At 50.3% G+C, this 16,286-nt stretch overlaps 1 protein-coding gene and 1 non-coding gene across 5 annotated transcripts in view; one reads left to right on the top strand and one right to left on the bottom strand.

Moving 5' to 3' along the window:
• The window catches only part of Hhat (hedgehog acyltransferase), a 236,536-nt gene that overhangs the window by 201,764 nt on the left and 18,486 nt on the right, over positions 1-16,286 (bottom strand). For all 4 annotated transcript variants that reach the window (XM_040737187.1, XM_040737188.1, XM_005082856.4 and 1 more), the window contains exons 3-4: positions 13,466-13,533; positions 8,951-9,064 (exon numbers count right to left, since the gene is read on the bottom strand). In XM_040737187.1, coding sequence (XP_040593121.1) covers positions 8,951-9,064; positions 13,466-13,533 — 182 coding nt within the window. The remainder of the gene's footprint in view (positions 1-8,950; positions 9,065-13,465; positions 13,534-16,286) is intronic.
• On the top strand, positions 11,044-11,161 carry LOC121137397. The gene has a single exon (XR_005874637.1). It is a non-coding gene; the product is annotated as a U5 spliceosomal RNA (small nuclear RNA).

The raw sequence follows: 16,286 nt of genomic DNA, 5'->3' as shown, positions 1-16,286 counted from the left end.
CAAAGCTGAAAAGTCAGATGACTGAACTTACATCTTCTGGTGAAAAGGGTGATCTGAGCCTGGTGGCCTGGGGCCTGCCCTCCCAGCTCCTCTGGAGGTGGAGGCAGGAGGATCACAAATTGAAGACCTAACTGGGCAACTTAGTGAGTCTCTGTCTAGAAACAAAGAGTGGAAACAGGACTGAGAGTGTAGCTTAGTGGATAGAGGGTTGCCTGGCACGCATGAGGTCAGAGGTTCAGTCCCCAGTGTGGCCAGAGAGACAGACAGACAGACAGACAGACAGACAGACAGACAGACAGACAGACAGACAGACAGACAGACAGACCCAGATGCAGGACAGGCCTGGAGTGCAGCTTGCCCATCTTGTCCTAGATGTCGACCCCTCGAAACTGCAGCCCACCCACTCTTCCTATATTCCAGACATATATACCATCCAGCCCAAGAGAACTTCTGAAGCACGAGACAAAGTCAGCCACTTTTGTGTTCCAAGAAAACCAGAGAAATGTGGTTTCACATTCCAAGAAAACCAGAGAAATGTGGTGCTCATTTTTATGGATTTTTTTCCATCCTGCTCACCACAGAAAACAGCCACATAAATTTGCCTCAAACTTTCCCCAACTCTCCCACCTCTGGGCAGAGTCCAATTTCCAGAAACAAGGTCGCCGAACACTGGTTTAGCACATGGTTTTAACGAGTGTGTGGTGGGGAGGCGCTTTTCAACACAGCCTCCAGTGTGTGCTATGGAGCCTGTGGGCACATGTCTGCACACGCATGCACACACAGCCACACTTTCAGTGAGTGCTATGGAGCCTGTGGGCACATGTCTGCACACGTATGCAGCCACACTTTCAGTGAGTGCTATTTGATCTGCTTGGGAAAAGCCTGTTTGCTGAGCTTCGTTTGAAACCCACCACAGACGGGAGCTGCCCCAACTTGGGACTGAAAGAGCCTTCAGAAATACTTAGCGGCGCTGTGTAAAACAGCTGTGCTCCAGCAAGCCTGTGATGGATTTGACAGCGGCCACAACAGCCATTTTGTGTGCAGACAAGCTCACCCCACTCCTGCAGGCAGACAACACCGGCTGCTGTCCTGAGACAGCACGGGGAAACACTCTCCCGCTGCCCTGGGGCTCCCCGAACTTTCTCACTGCCCTTGCCCTCCCCACCATACACATCCTGAGGATGCAAAGTAGAAAGGTTGGCTAACACACCCTCTTACTGCGCAGAACTGACGCGTGAACCAGAATGCCACTAAAATGCTCACGCCCAAATTTAAAATGTTGGATGGCATTGGGATCCCCGCCCACTGCAAACATCACTAAAACCCAGTATACAGCATGGCCGGCCCTAAACTGACACCAGGATAGAGAGGGTTAGGCTCCACTCCCATCACCATAATCCCTCCCACACACAGGCTGAGCTCTGGAATTGATGGTACAGAGAAAGGGGAGTGGGGGGGACACCAGAGTGGCAGGTCCATGAGAAGAGACTCAGGCAGCCGTCCCCTGCCCATCTCCACTCTGACAAGTGCGTCTGACGTGTGTATGTGTGGATCAAGGGTTTATCTACCTCTCACACATGTAAGTATGGAGCCTGTCACGAGAACCAGGACAGAACTGTTTCAGCTTTTCAAAAGTGAAAAAAAGTAACACACATGATGTTTTAATCCCGAAACAATGTTTCTAACTTGTCCTTAAATAGGCAAGAAAATTCTTTTCTAAGTTCTCAGGGACCTGGGCAGATATGCAGGACTTTGGTCACATACTTAGGATGTCAGTCTCGGGTTTCTAGAAAGGTCGATTTATGTGTGTGAATCTCTGCTTGCATGTATGTCTGTGTGGCATGTACATGCCTAGTGCCTGGAGAGGCCAGGAGACAGTGTTGGATCCCCCTGGGAATGGAATGGTTGTGGGCAATGGAAATTAAACCTAGGTCCTCTGCAAGAGCAGCAAGTACTCTTAACCCCTGGATCTGTCTCCCCAGCCCCCTGACTCAGGTTGTTAAAGCAGACTGTCTTAGGGATTCTACTGCTATGATAAAACACCATGACCAAAGTAACTTGGAAAGAGTTTATTAGGCTTACTCTTCAATATCATTGTTCATCACCGAAAGAAGTCAAGCCAGGAACTTGAGCAGGGCAGAAACCTGGAGGCAGGAGCCGATGCAGAGACCATGGAGGGGTGCTTCTTTTGATGGGGAAGTCCTGTGTATATGTCAATAAAGCACTGTTGGCCAATAGGCAAGCAAGATAGGTGGGACTAGGAGTTGAGGAGGATTCTGGGAAAGAAAGACGTGGCAGAGACAATGTAGCCTGCCAGAGAAGTAAGATGTCTGGACCCTTTTCTCCGGTAAGAGAAATACTTAGATTAACAATTATGGGTTAGCCAGTAAGAAACAAGCTAATAATTAATATAGCTCCTGTGTGTTATTTGGGGACTGCAACTGTGGCAGAGCCCAAGCGGCTGGCCGGGGGAAAAACCAAAGGGGCTGGCGGAGGAAAACTACACGTTACACTGCTCACTGGCTCACTCCTCATGGCTTTCTCAGCCTGCTTTCTTATAAAACCCAGGACCACCAGCCCAGGGATGGCACCACCCACAACAGGCTAGGCCCTCCTCCATCAATTACTAATTGAGAAGATGCCTTACAGACTTGTGTACAGCCAGATCTCATGGAGGCAACTTCTCAATCCAGGCTTCCACCCCTCGGATGACGTTAGCATGTGACAGGTTGATTTAAAACTATCCAACACACCCACCTAGAAGTCAAAATGGCCCAGTTCATTTAAATGAGATTCAAGTGATATCTGTGGTTAGTAATTATTGATCTCTGGAAAAGGAGGCACAAGAACCCAAACCCTTCCCCAAGCTTCTGTCACCCCCCTGCAGCACCTGCCCCAAGCTTACACACCCACACACACACCTGGACTTCTGTAGCTCTGGACTGACATCCACCTACTTGACCAACCAAGGAAAGTGAGGGGAAAAAGAAAACCAACCTCAGTGTTGAGTTACAATGCTTCTAGTTTAGAACTTTGAATTTTAAGAAAATACAACTTTATATATTTTTCCTTTTGTGTCTATATGCGTGTGCATATATGTCTGTGGGTGCAAATGCCCATATAGGCACATATGTTTGGAAACCAGAAGTCAGTCTTAGGTGTGTCGTTCCTTAAGTTCCTTCTACCTAGATTCATTTTTTTATATTCTTATTTTCTTATGTCATTTATTATTACTGGTGTGTGCAGATGTGCTCCTGCCAGGATGCTTGTGTGGAGGTGGAAGGTAACTTTGCGGGGGTTGGTTTTCTCCTTCGACTATGTGGATCCCGGGGATCAAACTCAGGTCCTCAGACTTGGGGCCCAGCAACTTCAACAGCTGGGACTTCTCACTGGCTCACAACTTTTGTTTTTTTGAGACAGAGTCTCTCACCGGCCTGGAGCCTGCCAAGCAGGTAAGACCGACCAGCCAGGGAGCCCCAGGAATTCCCCTGTCTCCCTCACCACCACATCCAGCTTTTTTTTTTTTAATGTGGGTTCTGTCAATCAAACTCGGGTCCTTGGGCCTGCAAGATGAGCATTTACTGAGCTGTGTCCCCAAGCTCATACTGTGCTTTTTCTAATCGGGATTTTTACTGAGATAGTCATAGGGTCATGTGCACTCAGAAATAACAAAGACGGGTGCCTTATGTATTTCACTCAGCTTTCCCCGAAAGTAGCCTTTTACAAAACCAAACGATATTATCATAACCAGGACATGGATATATAACCACAATCCACCAAGCATACTGGCTTCTCCAGTTTTGCCCCTACTTTTTACACAATTCTACCACATGTGTAGGCTCAGTGCCCACCACAGCAAACACCCGGAACAGTCTTGGGATCTGCACCCACTTCGCGCTCCCCTCACCATCCCTGCCTCCCGTCCACTAATCTCCTCTCCGTTTCCATAACTCTTCATTTCCTAGAAGTCATGCAGCATGCTGCCAAAGAGTCAAGTAAGTTGCCATGGCACCAGGATGCTCACTCATTACCACAGCGGTTTCCACGGCATCACCAAGCTCACTCTTCGCAGTGTTTCCCATGGTGCGGACAGCCACGGTTCGCTTAACTGTGTCCCAGCTGAAGGTCATCTCCGATGTTTGGAGTTAGGGTTATGCCAAGTAAACCTGGTCAACACATCTCTACTGGTTTTCAGTGTTAAAAATTGCTTCTTGTTGCCACTTACACATCTAGCAGTACAAACAGCTTTCTGGTCTGCCTCCGTCCATCACCAACAGGGGCACATGTGTGAACCCAACTTCCCGCACCCCACAAGCATCTGCGCGGTTCCCATGTTTCGGCAGAGCCTTTCCAGAAAGTGCTGCCTCATTGTTCTCCAACAACAGGGAGAAGAGCCCGAGTGATGTGACATTTGATTAGATGCGCTGGGAGAACTCTATGGGGAGCAAACAACGACTCCCACTTAGCTCTCTGGATTCCAAGGCTTCCAGTTTTTGACAGACGAGAAGTAAAATGGGAAATTTTCAAAACTTCAAGATGTTACAAAAAAAACAACAACTCAAACAAGCAAAAACAAAAACAAACAACCAAAAAAAAAAAAAAACAGGACTTTTGTAACAAACAGAGCTGAAGCCAGACAGAGAGCGCCGCGGCCTCTCGGGTGGCATGCAATGCGCGTCACAGAAAACGGAGGCAAGCGGACACCAGGGCATGTTCCACTGCAAGCTGGGCTGAACCACTTCTCAGGATGGAACACGACCAGTTCCCCAGCGGGTAGTCTTCCTGAGTAAGCTGAAACCCTTTCTGTCCAAATGGCACGAATGCAAACCAGAATCTACCCCGGCACCCAGTGCAAACAAATACTAAAATGGCAGAGCAAATGGCTGAGTGGGAGAAAGGAAGGGGTGGGTAGGTGGGAGGATGGGTAGTTGTTGGTGGGTGAGGTCATTGGGTGGGAGGGTGGGTAGATGGATGTGGGTGAATGGACAAATGTATAGATGAGAGAATAGAAAGGGGTTGGTGAGCGCATAAGTTAGGGTGGGTAAAAATGGTTGGAGAAAGTGTGTGGGGATTGGCAGAAAAATGGATGGGTGGGCGGTGGTAGAAGATGGGTGGGCAGATGGAAAAATGGACGAGTGGGTGGGTGGTGGGTATGATATGGGTATGCAGATGGCAAGGGGTGCATGGACAGATAAATAGGGTTGGTAGATGTTGCGGTGTTTCCAGCCTGGTTCCACAGTCACCTCAGAGCCCCCCAAAGAAGTACATGGATGCTATATTAATTATGAAACTGTTGGCTGTTGGCTAGGGCTTCTTATTGGCTAGCTCTGTCTTAGTTATTAAACCATTTCTATCAATCTATGTATTGCCACAAGGCTGTGGCTTACCCAGTAATGCCCAGCATGGTGTTACTCCTCTGGCGTCCTACATGTCGACAGCCTTCCTACATTTCCCAGAATCCTCCTCACATCCTAGTCCCACCTATCTTGCTGCCCTGTTGGCCAACAGTGTTTTATTCATCAACCAATAAGAGAAAATATGTACAGAAGGACAACCCCATCAGGTAGATGGATGGGTGGCTGAGTAAATGGATGGGTGGGTGCAAACAGATCAATGAAATGGATAAAGTGGGTAGATGATGAATGGATGGTGGATGGTGGATGGATGGATGGGGGATGACTGATGGATGGATAGATGGATGGATGGATAGATGGGTGAATCAATGGATGGATGGATGGATGGATGGATGGATGGATGGACAGATGGGTGGTGGGGAGGTGAACGCATAAAAACAGATGAATGTGGTAATATATAGATAGGTGGGTGGGTAAGCTTCCCAAGTCTTCAGATTTAACTCGACAGAAGGCAAAGCCAGCAGCACTTTGACCCACTAAGCAGAAGTCTACCATCTTCCACGCCTCGCATTCCACCTTCCTCTCTAGAAAGGCTTTCTTCCCCACCAGTGCAGACCAAGGCATCACCCCACAGCTCATGGCCTGCCAGCTGCTTTTGCTCACGCCCACCAGTCCACAGCAGCCTGGCACGAAGTGGTAGCCAGATGTGCCTCAGATTCCCTTGTGTGCTTCTGTCTGTGTGGGACAGTGAGAGCTCAAAGCTTGGGGCAGCGCTCCCCCTGGCCACATCTGCCAAGAAACCACTCAGTGAAGCACCGTTGGAGAAGTGAAGAGGGGGACGTGCTTGTTACGTTTTACGTCGACTGCAGTTAAGTACTGAAATAAGTAAATATAAATTTATATTTCGTAAGAAAAGTATACACATGTATGAAGTCTCCCCGAAAGAAGAAAAAGCAGTCTGCCCCCATCCGGGTCCAGACGGAGCACCCCACCCGGCTCTTCGTGGGAATAATGGGCAGTGGGCCCTTATCCAGGAAGCCTCATCTCACTTAGACCAGCGCTAATTGAGGGAGTAGAGCGGGTTCCAGGAGAAGCATCAGTGCGCGCGGTTCTATCTATCTGACTTATGGGGAGAGGCCGCTCACCCCACGAAGGGCCAACCCCAGAGGACCAAGCTGCTCAGCCTGCGCACACCCTGCAGTGAGGTCCTGAGCCATGGGGCCACGACTAACCATGTTGTCATTCCCGAGCCAGCCCACACCAAGGAAAGCACAGAGACCCACAGCAGGACGGCCTTCTCCGACCTCCTACAGAGTCATTTTAGTTCTGAGGGCAGAGCACACGGTGTCTCGGGTGGCGGGAAGCCACAGAGGCGTTAGAGAATGGAGGCAACTGTGACCTGCTTCCCCAATGTCCAACCGTAACAGACCCGCAGCAGGAGCGCAGCCGTTACTCAGCCTCCTTCCGTCTCCTTCCAGAGCCTGGAAGAAACCCAGAGAGGGGCTGACCTGGAGGGAAGGTATTTAATCTCAGCCAAGGGGCTCAAGGGAGGAGGAGGGGGAGGAAGAGGAGGAGGAGGGAGGACTATGCTCCTGGAAGCAGCCTTGCCCTCGTTAGGAGGTGGTGGCCACCCTGGGTGGAGGTGGGAAGCATTCTTCAGGAGTCAGGGCTATCACCAGAAGCCAACAGATGCCTGCCCCGCCCCACCCCCCACCCCCCCACCCCCAACTGCACTGCCCAGCTTCAAAACTCCCACAACCCCCCCCCCCCCCAGGACCACAAAGCAGACGCAGAGGCAGCCCAAATCCTCCACCCTGAAAAGGCACCAAAACCCAACTCTGCCAGTGAAGGCCTTGAGGAGCACTGGGTCCAGGTGGCGAGAGGCTGGGACCAAGGAGGTCAAGGTTGCGGCCCAGACTCACAGAAGAGCCAAGCCGACGGACAAAGGAGCAACTGTGGCCCAGCCGCAAGCAGATCTGCCAGGCAGCTGCCTCACCCACAGTCCAGCCTTGGTCACACAAGGGTGAGACACACAGGGAGATGACTCAGCTCTCGAGATGCCTCCTCCTCCTCCCCAGCACGGACACACACACACACACACACACACACCACACACCACACACACACACCACGAAAGCAGCCTAGCTCCCAGTCCTGCGCCCAGGGCAGTTCAGAAGCACGCTGTCACACGCCCAGACCCGGCCTCCGTCCTCCACGACTGTGGGACCTGTCGGCACCTCCCTTCTTGCTCCAGTGCAAGGGACTGAGCCCAGGCCCCCACACAAATACATCTCTGCGACCGAGCTGCACCCAGCCTGACTCACTTCTTCAATACCACATAGAAAACTCCCAGGAGCCAGAGGACAAGGGGAGCCGCCACCAGGTCCTTGGCTCTGCCCACCTGCAGTCATGACCCAGGAAAGCACTACTTGGCCTTCACTCCCCAGAGGCCATCTCCACTGCAGCCCCGAGGGAGGACACAGGCTCAGAGGCCAGAAGTGACTGCCTCCTCTCAGGTGGCTCTTGTTTGTGTCAAGCTCACATAAAACGGCAAAGCGCCGTGTGGGTTCTGGAAACAGAACCCAGGTCCTTTGGGAAAGCAGCCAGTGCTCTTGACTGCGAGTCATCTCTCCAGATCATTTGTCTCCCTTCTTCTTGATCACATTTTTATGTTAATTTATTTTCACATTCCAACTCTAGCTCCCCCTCCATGCTTTCTTCCCGCTCCCCCCCCATTCCCCTCCCCTCCATCTGCTCCTCAGAGAGGGTAAGGCCTCCCCCTAGGAAGTCTACTAAGTCTGTCCCATCATCTAGTTGAGGCAGAACCAAGGCACCTTCCCACCCCTACACCCCTGTGTCTAGGCTGGGCAAGGATCTCTCCATATAGAATGGGCTCCACTAAGTCAGTTTGTGCATTAGAGTTAGATCTTGGACCTACTGCCAGAGGCCTCATATATTGTCCTAGTCACGCCACTGTCTACATTAAGGGAGTCTAGTTCACTCTTATGCAGGTTCCCAGTTTGTCTGATCTCTCACTGGCTCGGGTCAGCTGATTCTGTGGGTTTCCCCATCATGGTCTTGACTCCTTTGTTCATATTATCGATCTTCTCTCACATCGATTGTACTCCAGGAGCTCTGCCCATTGGTTAGTGGTGGATTTCTGCATCTGCTTCCATCTGTTTCTGGAAGAGGGTTCTAGCACCTCTGGGGTTGTGGATTGCAGGCTGGGTATCTTTTGCTTTATGTCTGGTATCCACTTGTGTCCACTTCTTAACAACATTATCTCCCACTCTCTTCTGAACTGTGGGTGAGGCCAGGCATGTTCTCCCAAGCAGGTCTTCACTGTTCCAGTCTATCAGCTAAGGTCTGTTCACCCTGAAACCTTTGTATTCGATGGCTTTAGGAAATAATTTGAAGGAAGTCCACGAAGGCCGAGATGGAAAGACATCTTCCACTAAAGTGTCGTTTTGGCTAACAATGGTCCCAGGCTTCCCCATTGAGAGCCCTGTTTCCTGATTCACACAGCTTAAGGCCTCTTCGCCAAACCCAAAGGAGAAAGGGGCTTAAAAGAATATGACAAATGGACTCACGCGTACCTTCTTTGCGAGCAATCCGGCCAGCTGAGACACAGCTGCATGGCCAAGGAAGAGCCACGCCAGCCTCCGCCTCCCCCATCCTAGCCAGAAGTTCCACTCGAAGTCAGTCAGGTCCTAGACGGGAAGAACGAGAGGTGGCATTACCAGAGGGACCGTGCCATGAGTGTGACCCAGAGAGAAGGCATTACACACACACACACACACATGCACGCATGTATGCACGCACGCGCGCTCGCACACACACGCACACACACTCTTTCCACTGACCACGTTTTCTCCAGGGCATTTGGAGAGAGGAATTGTTAAGTCTAAGACACGAATGACACTGATACAAAAGTTGGGAATCACGACCCAAAATATGTCATTTTAAGACAGCTGGGGTGGTGATGCGGTTCTCAACCTGTGGGCCTCGGGTTACATTACAATTCGTAGCAGCGGCAAACTTTAGGTAGCAATGAAAATAATTTTATGGTTGGGGAACTGTAGCAAAGGGTCGCAACACGAAGAAGGCAGAGAACCGCTGCCCTAGGGAACACAGGCAAAGGATCCGAAGCTTACGGACTTCCTCGGCTACATGGCGAACTTGAGGCCATCCTGGGCTGCATGAGATTCTGTCTCAAAAAGAAAAAAAGAAGAAGGAGAAGGAGAAAAGAAAAGAAAAAAATAGAAACACAGTAAGAATGACAAAGATCGGGCTGGAGAGATGGCTCAGCAGTTAAGAACACTGGCTGAGGCCGGGCAGTGGTGGCGCATGCCTTTAATCCCAGCACTCGGGAGGCAGAGAGGCAGGCGGATCTCTTGTGAGTTCGAGGCTGGGCTGGACCAACAGCCTCCAAAACAATACAGAGAAACCCTGTCTTGAAAAACCAAAAAAAAAAAAAAAAAAAAAAAGAACACTGACTGCTCTTCCAGAGGTCCTGAGTTGAATTCCCAGCAACCACACGGTGGCTCACAACCATCCATAATGAGATCTGGTGCCCTCTTCTGATGTGTAGATGTTCATGGAGGCAGGATGTTGTATTCGTAATAAATAAGTAAATCTTTAAAAAGAAAAAAAAAAGAATGACAAAGATCATATTACACAAACTCATGCTGTTGAGCCGGGCGGTGGTGATGCACGGCTTTAGTCCCAGCACTCAGAAGGCAGGCGGAGATCTGCGAGTTCAAGGTCAGCCTAGTTTACAGAGTAAGTTTCAGAGCAGCCAAGGCTACACAGAGAAACACTGTCTCAGGGAGAAAAAAAAAGTGCTGTTGATTTTCATGTCATAATGTATTATCAAAGAGACAGTGCCTCCTCTAACACGAAGAAAACAAACATCTCCAGTCCTTTGGGGGTCGCAGCCTCTCACTCGGGCCCTTACGTCCAGAGAAGTTGGTTTCCGCTCCGAAAGTCGTCCAATACATGCCTGCAATCCCAGCATCTGGGAGGCTGAGGCGAGGAGACTCCATGAGCTAGATAGAAGCCAACCCGGGCTGGAGAGTGAGTCTGCGAGTCTGAGGTGGTCAGACACCGTCTAGGAAGGAAAGTCTAAAGCAGTTCCTCACGCGTCTGTGCCTAGGTTGCGGCTGTCACACCAGCTGCGAGGATCTCGCTGGGTTCCCTGGTTTACAGAGTTCTCCTCTATAGAGGCATGAACTCCCCAGTAAGCTTTGCTATTGCTGCAACTTCTAGGTGTATCATCACTCCTAAATGAGTAGGCTTTATAGAAAAGAAACAGAAATCCCACCCAAGGTCCCCATAATCACAAGAAATGCAAGCAGGTTCCTGCGGCTGAACCAGTAAACCCAAGACCTCCCTCCGCTCTGCCCCCTAGCGGTTGCCGGGAGGTTTGCTGTGAACCAGTCATTTGTGCAACCTCCAAGCCCCGTGAGCCAGGCTCCTCATTTGCATACCCACAATCCCTTGCACGTATAGAATCTTGGAAGTTTAAAATTCCTATAATGTATACATATTTTTCCACCCGGCATCTCCATCTAAAACAACTTGGTTGGCTTTATGAACAAGGTGGTTAAAGTTTCTGGGGCTGAAAAAGTCACCATCAATGTGCTAGGAGCTGCATTTACCAACAAACACAGCGAAAGGCCACTGAGGCACACTCTAGTTTCTCTTCAGATCGTATAAATCTTTCGCCTTTTACTAAAGATTTCCGTGGAGAGGAACAAACCTGAGTAAACCTTAATTTTTTGAAGGCCTTGCTCTATAGCAAGGCTGATCTTTTTGGTCCTAAAAGTAAGACTTGAGTATCCAGCTTACTACTTAGATATTATGTAGGGTCATAAGCCTTTCTTCAAGAACCATTCCGTCCATTGAGACCATAGCTAGTTTCAGCCATATGCCATCATGACAAGCCCTAAGACCTTCTTATGGCCAACGTTTGTTTGGCTTACGGTCAATGTTTGTTTGGCATGTGTTGTAGCTTTCAGGCAGGGAGGTGTTCAGCAAGGGACCCATGTGCTAACGACAAGTGTTCACCTCCTTTGTCTTCTGGAAACTTACCAGGCCTCAATTTTTTTCTCCCTAACTCTAGGACTCCAAGCCACCTACATGATGCGCAATGTGACCGGCCACGGAAGGACGGAAAGTTAAAGGAATGGCTGTCGGGTGGTTCCATGGGGTGACTCTGAGCACCGAGGAATCCGCCAAGGCCAGGGTTTTACATACATGTACCCCATAATGACCTCGTTATGAGAGCTGTCAGGAGCCAGACCCTAGCTAGAGCCTTGGCAGGACCTGATGGAATGGTGGGAACCAGGGAAGCTGTGGGGGCAAAGCCCCTTCATCTAGAAATAGCAACATACCACGGGGCTGAGCTTGGTCCCGACGACAAAGCCTGTGTTCCCTTCGAAACCTGTCCGTGCCTGACCCTGAATTCATCTCCTTACACTGCTCTTCCGCTGAGCCACCTGCTCAGAGGTACGTCTGCTCATTTCTGCCTCCAGCAAAGGGCTCTGTGTCATGTGAAATGCCCGTGATGCTTTTGTAAACAGACGCAGTCACGCTGTGATCCAAAGTGAGCCACAGGGCAACCTCTCTTTGACTTCTCACATCCCACTGGGACAAAATTTTACTCCCCAGGCCCCTCGTCTTTTAAGCTGCACAAGCTACTGATCCTATAATCTCATTAATGGCTCTAACAAGAGCTGCCACGATGTGTAAGCATCTAGAAGAGGTGCCGCAGATGCAAGTCCAGTGAACATGTGTGTATGTGTGTGTGTGTGAGTGTGTGTGTGTATACACCATAGCACATATGTAGAGGTCAGAGGACAGCTTGTAGGAGCCAGGTTTTTCTTTGTTTTGTCTTGCGTGGGTTCTTGGGCCTGAACTGGGGTCATGAGGCTTGGCAGCTAATGCCCTTACATGCTGAGCCACCTTTGCTCATAGGCTCTAAGGAATCGACTCACGTCCTCGTGCCTGTATGACAAGCACTTACTGACTGAGCTGTCTCTGCCGTCCATATCTGGATTTTCATGGAAATGTCCAGTGGGTAGGACAACAAACACCAGAAAGGGACACCCCACACAGGCCGAGGCAAACGCCAGCCTGGCATCCGACACCTGGCCTCTGCACGGCCAGAGTGGGAGCTGGGTACAGGACAAGGCAGACAGCAGCCCGTGGAAATGACTTCCTCCCAGCATTTGTAGGGAAATGGGGAATTCAGAAGGTGAAGTGCCATGTAATGCCCCAAACCAGCCCAGGAGAGCAGCTACATTCAGGGAGCAAAGTGGAAGAAGTGCCTGGTGACATTCCTTAAACACTGTGCACACACTTCAGCACTTTGAACACTTAAACACTGAACACAGGAAGATGACTACACCACTCAGATGGGGCTTTGGCTTGAACCCCACCATCAGCTTGCCCTGAGTCTCCCACGTCCACGTCAACATTGACATGAGGTCCTGTTAGGGAAGGAGGTGCGGCGGTTTGAGTAAGAATGGCCTCCATAAGCTCATATATCTGAACAATTGGTCGTCACGAGTGGCACTATTTGAGAAGGATTGGGAGGTGTGGCCTTGTTGGAGGAGGTGTGTCCCTGGGGCTGGGCTTTGAGGTTTCAGAAGTCCAAGCCGAGCACAGGGTCTTTCTCTCTGCCTTTGGATCAGGATGTAGAGGTCTCGGTGACTTCTCCAGCAACCGAGGATCCTGCCAGGATGATAATAGACTAACCCCTGAGCCTGCCAGCAAGCCCCTAGTTAAGCACCTCCCTCTGTAAGAATTGCCCTGGCCATGGTGTCTCCTCACAGCGGCAGAACACTGACTAAGACAGAGGCTGTGACGGGGGCAAAGGGGAAAGGCGGCATCTCTCTAGTGTAAGAAGAGTTGGTGGCCAAGCACTTCCAGAAAAGAAGACAACACAAGTCAGAAACCTCGTCCAACACACGCACGCTCTAACTTCTCAACAGCAAAGGCCCGCAGCTCCAGACTGCCGCCGAGCGCTCTTCCTCACACAAAGCAAGGCAAAAACACTGGCAGTTTTATTAAACACCAAAAAGGCTGGTCATTATCCACCCCCGTACCTTCTTCATTCCTCCAAACAGGGCGTCCCTCTCCAGCTCAAACTCTTGGCCCAGCTCTTCTTCATGCTCTAGTGAGAGAAGATAAATTCCATTAATCGCGTCTTAACCAAATTGGGTCTCAATAGCAGAAGTACCCAAAGAAGTTAAGATAGGTCCCGCAAACCCGGTAGTGGACAGACCTGCCACATCCCCGTAATTCCTTCCCTAAGCCGTGACCTGTGCTCCAGGGAATGCAAGGTGGGGCAGATGGATCTGTGCCCCTCACCTTGGATAAATGCCATGACAGAGGAGAGAGATCGTGACAGAAAAGTGACTAACACAGAGAGTCCGGGAAGGTTGCAAAGCTCCATGTACAGAAACAGGCTGTCCAAACAGCAGGGTGTGGGTTCCCTGCAGACAAGGTGTCTTCCCAGAGCCCTAAGGGTTGTCACTGCTCATGGACAGATACCCAGTGGCAGGCTCTCAGCAAGCAGTTCCTTCTTGAGCAACTCAATTTTTGCAGCTGTGATCTCTTAGATACTCGTAGACTGGGGGAATGGCTCATGTCTGTCATCCCCACACTTGAGAGGCTGAACAGGTATGGGATGTTTTTACCATAGACCATGACTCAAAACTGGCATGGCATTACATAGGCGCTAACAAGGTGTTATAGAATAGACTCGTGTCAGGATAGTAAGCACGCCTGTAGATAACCAGTACCATACGACTACTGCACAGACACACATAACAAAGACACGCAGCAAAGCTGAGACCTTGTCTCCAAACAGCAGCAGCAGAGAAGAGGAGAAAGTGTGCTCCCCGGTAGCAACAAAGATAGATGTCACTCTGAGCCTCGCACTCCCAGCAACCCCTCGCCTGAGCCTCCTGAGCGTAGATGTCACAGATGTGAGCCACCATCCAGACAGACTAAAATTAGCTAAAAGCTCACAGCCACAGAGTTGAGTTGCCCGATGGAGAACAGATGCTGAAACCCTGCTGCAAGGCATCTGCCCAGAAGAGCAACGGCCTTCAGCACTCTGTGAGGACGGACACCTCGCCTGCAGGGAGCCCACGCCTCACTCTGGGCAGCCTGTTCCTGCGACCCAGATGCAGTTAAATGAGGGGCTCATAGAAGCCCCTCTGCCTGGAATTCTTCCCATGCCACTGAAAATGGAGCCTGGGGAGTCCCCCATCCCAACACCACTGGAGACCAAACCTGGAAATCATCCACATCCCTGAGGACAGAGCCTGAGAACATGCAGCTGAGATGGATGTCTGCTAAGGTCCAGTTCCATTTCCCAAAACACAGCCTGAGAACATTTGAGCTAGAGCAATTTCCATGGAAGAGCCCCGGTTATCGGTCAGCTGCTCACTCTCCCCCTTCACAGAAGGCTCCATCAGGGTCCCATCTACCTACTAAAGGGGAGACTGGCACTTCGATCGCTGCCAGTGAGCTGTTGTGTAAGTCATTTACTTACCACCAACAACCTTCCTCTTTCACCCTACAAAATCTGAAGTAGTTCTGGAGTAGGGTCCTTAGAGGTCATTACACAGACACATACACACACACACACAGACAGATACACAGACACAAACACACACACAAACAATGACACACATACAGACACACACAGAGACACACACACAGAGGCACACAGACACAAACACACACAGACACACATAGATACACACACACACACACACACACACACACACACACACACACACACCACACCCTGCTGTTTATATGCATTTGATAAACTCCAGGCAGCTTCCACTGAACCTTATTTCCCTGAGAGAACATGGCAGACTGTGGCAATAAATGGGAACAGAAAAGACGGGCTTCTAGCTAGCAGAGGAACTTAATGGAAAGCCACACTCAAATGTTCTCTGTGACAGCAGAGAGGCGCATGATAAGGAATGCGTTTTCCATGACACTTGAAGCCCAAGCCTGGGGCTTCCTCCCTCCTCCAGTTCCTCTCAGAGAATGAGAACCCAGAAAAAACAGGTGAGACCTGTAAATAGGATTCAGAACAGCAAGCCTCAGGGAGACCTCTCAAAGAGGCCACTCCTCCCACACTCTGAACCCCTAAGGCCAATCTCGGGATGGGGCCCTGTTGGGGGAGGGGCGTGTCACCAGCACAAATCACAGACTGGGGGCAGGGACAGGACTAAGAAGCTGGGGCACCGAAACTAGAGGTTGCCCCCTTAGAACTGTACCTAAGGCCTTTCTGGAAGGCTTACTAAAAATTCTCAGCAGACAGGACTGGGGAGACGGCTTCATCAATAAAGCGCTTGCTAAGCAAGCATGGAGACGTGAGTTCAAATCCCCGGGGCCCAGCACTGGGGAGGTAGAAGCAGAGGCTGCAGACCAGCTTAGCCTAATCAGCAAGCTGCAGGTCAGCGAGAGACACTGTCTCAGAATACTAAACTCCTCGTTATTTGCTGTTTTCTCAACCACCGTGTTGCTGTGATGGCCTAATGTCCCTGGACCATCATCTACCTCAAGGACCAGAATCAATACAGGGGGAGGTACCACTGCCTAGGCTGGACACCCAGCCCAGATAGGGCTAGGCTAAAGATATGGCATCCCTGGCTGGAGAGATGGCTCAGAGTTTAAGAGCACCGACTGCTCTTCCAGGGGTCCTGAGTTCAGTTCCCAGCAACCATATGGTGGCTTACAACCATCTGTAATGAGATCTGGTGCTCTCTTCTGGCATGCAGGGACATAATGCAGACAGAACATTGTATACATAATAAATAAATAAATCTAAAATATATATATGGCATCCCTGTAGGAATGTCATGAGTGACAAGGATACGGTCAAGTACATGAGTAGGA

Source organism: Mesocricetus auratus, unplaced genomic scaffold (genome assembly GCF_017639785.1).
Source record: "Mesocricetus auratus isolate SY011 unplaced genomic scaffold, BCM_Maur_2.0 Super-Scaffold_100676, whole genome shotgun sequence".
Classification (NCBI taxonomy): Eukaryota; Metazoa; Chordata; class Mammalia; order Rodentia; family Cricetidae; genus Mesocricetus; species Mesocricetus auratus.
This window is presented reverse-complemented; position numbering and strand designations above follow the sequence as displayed.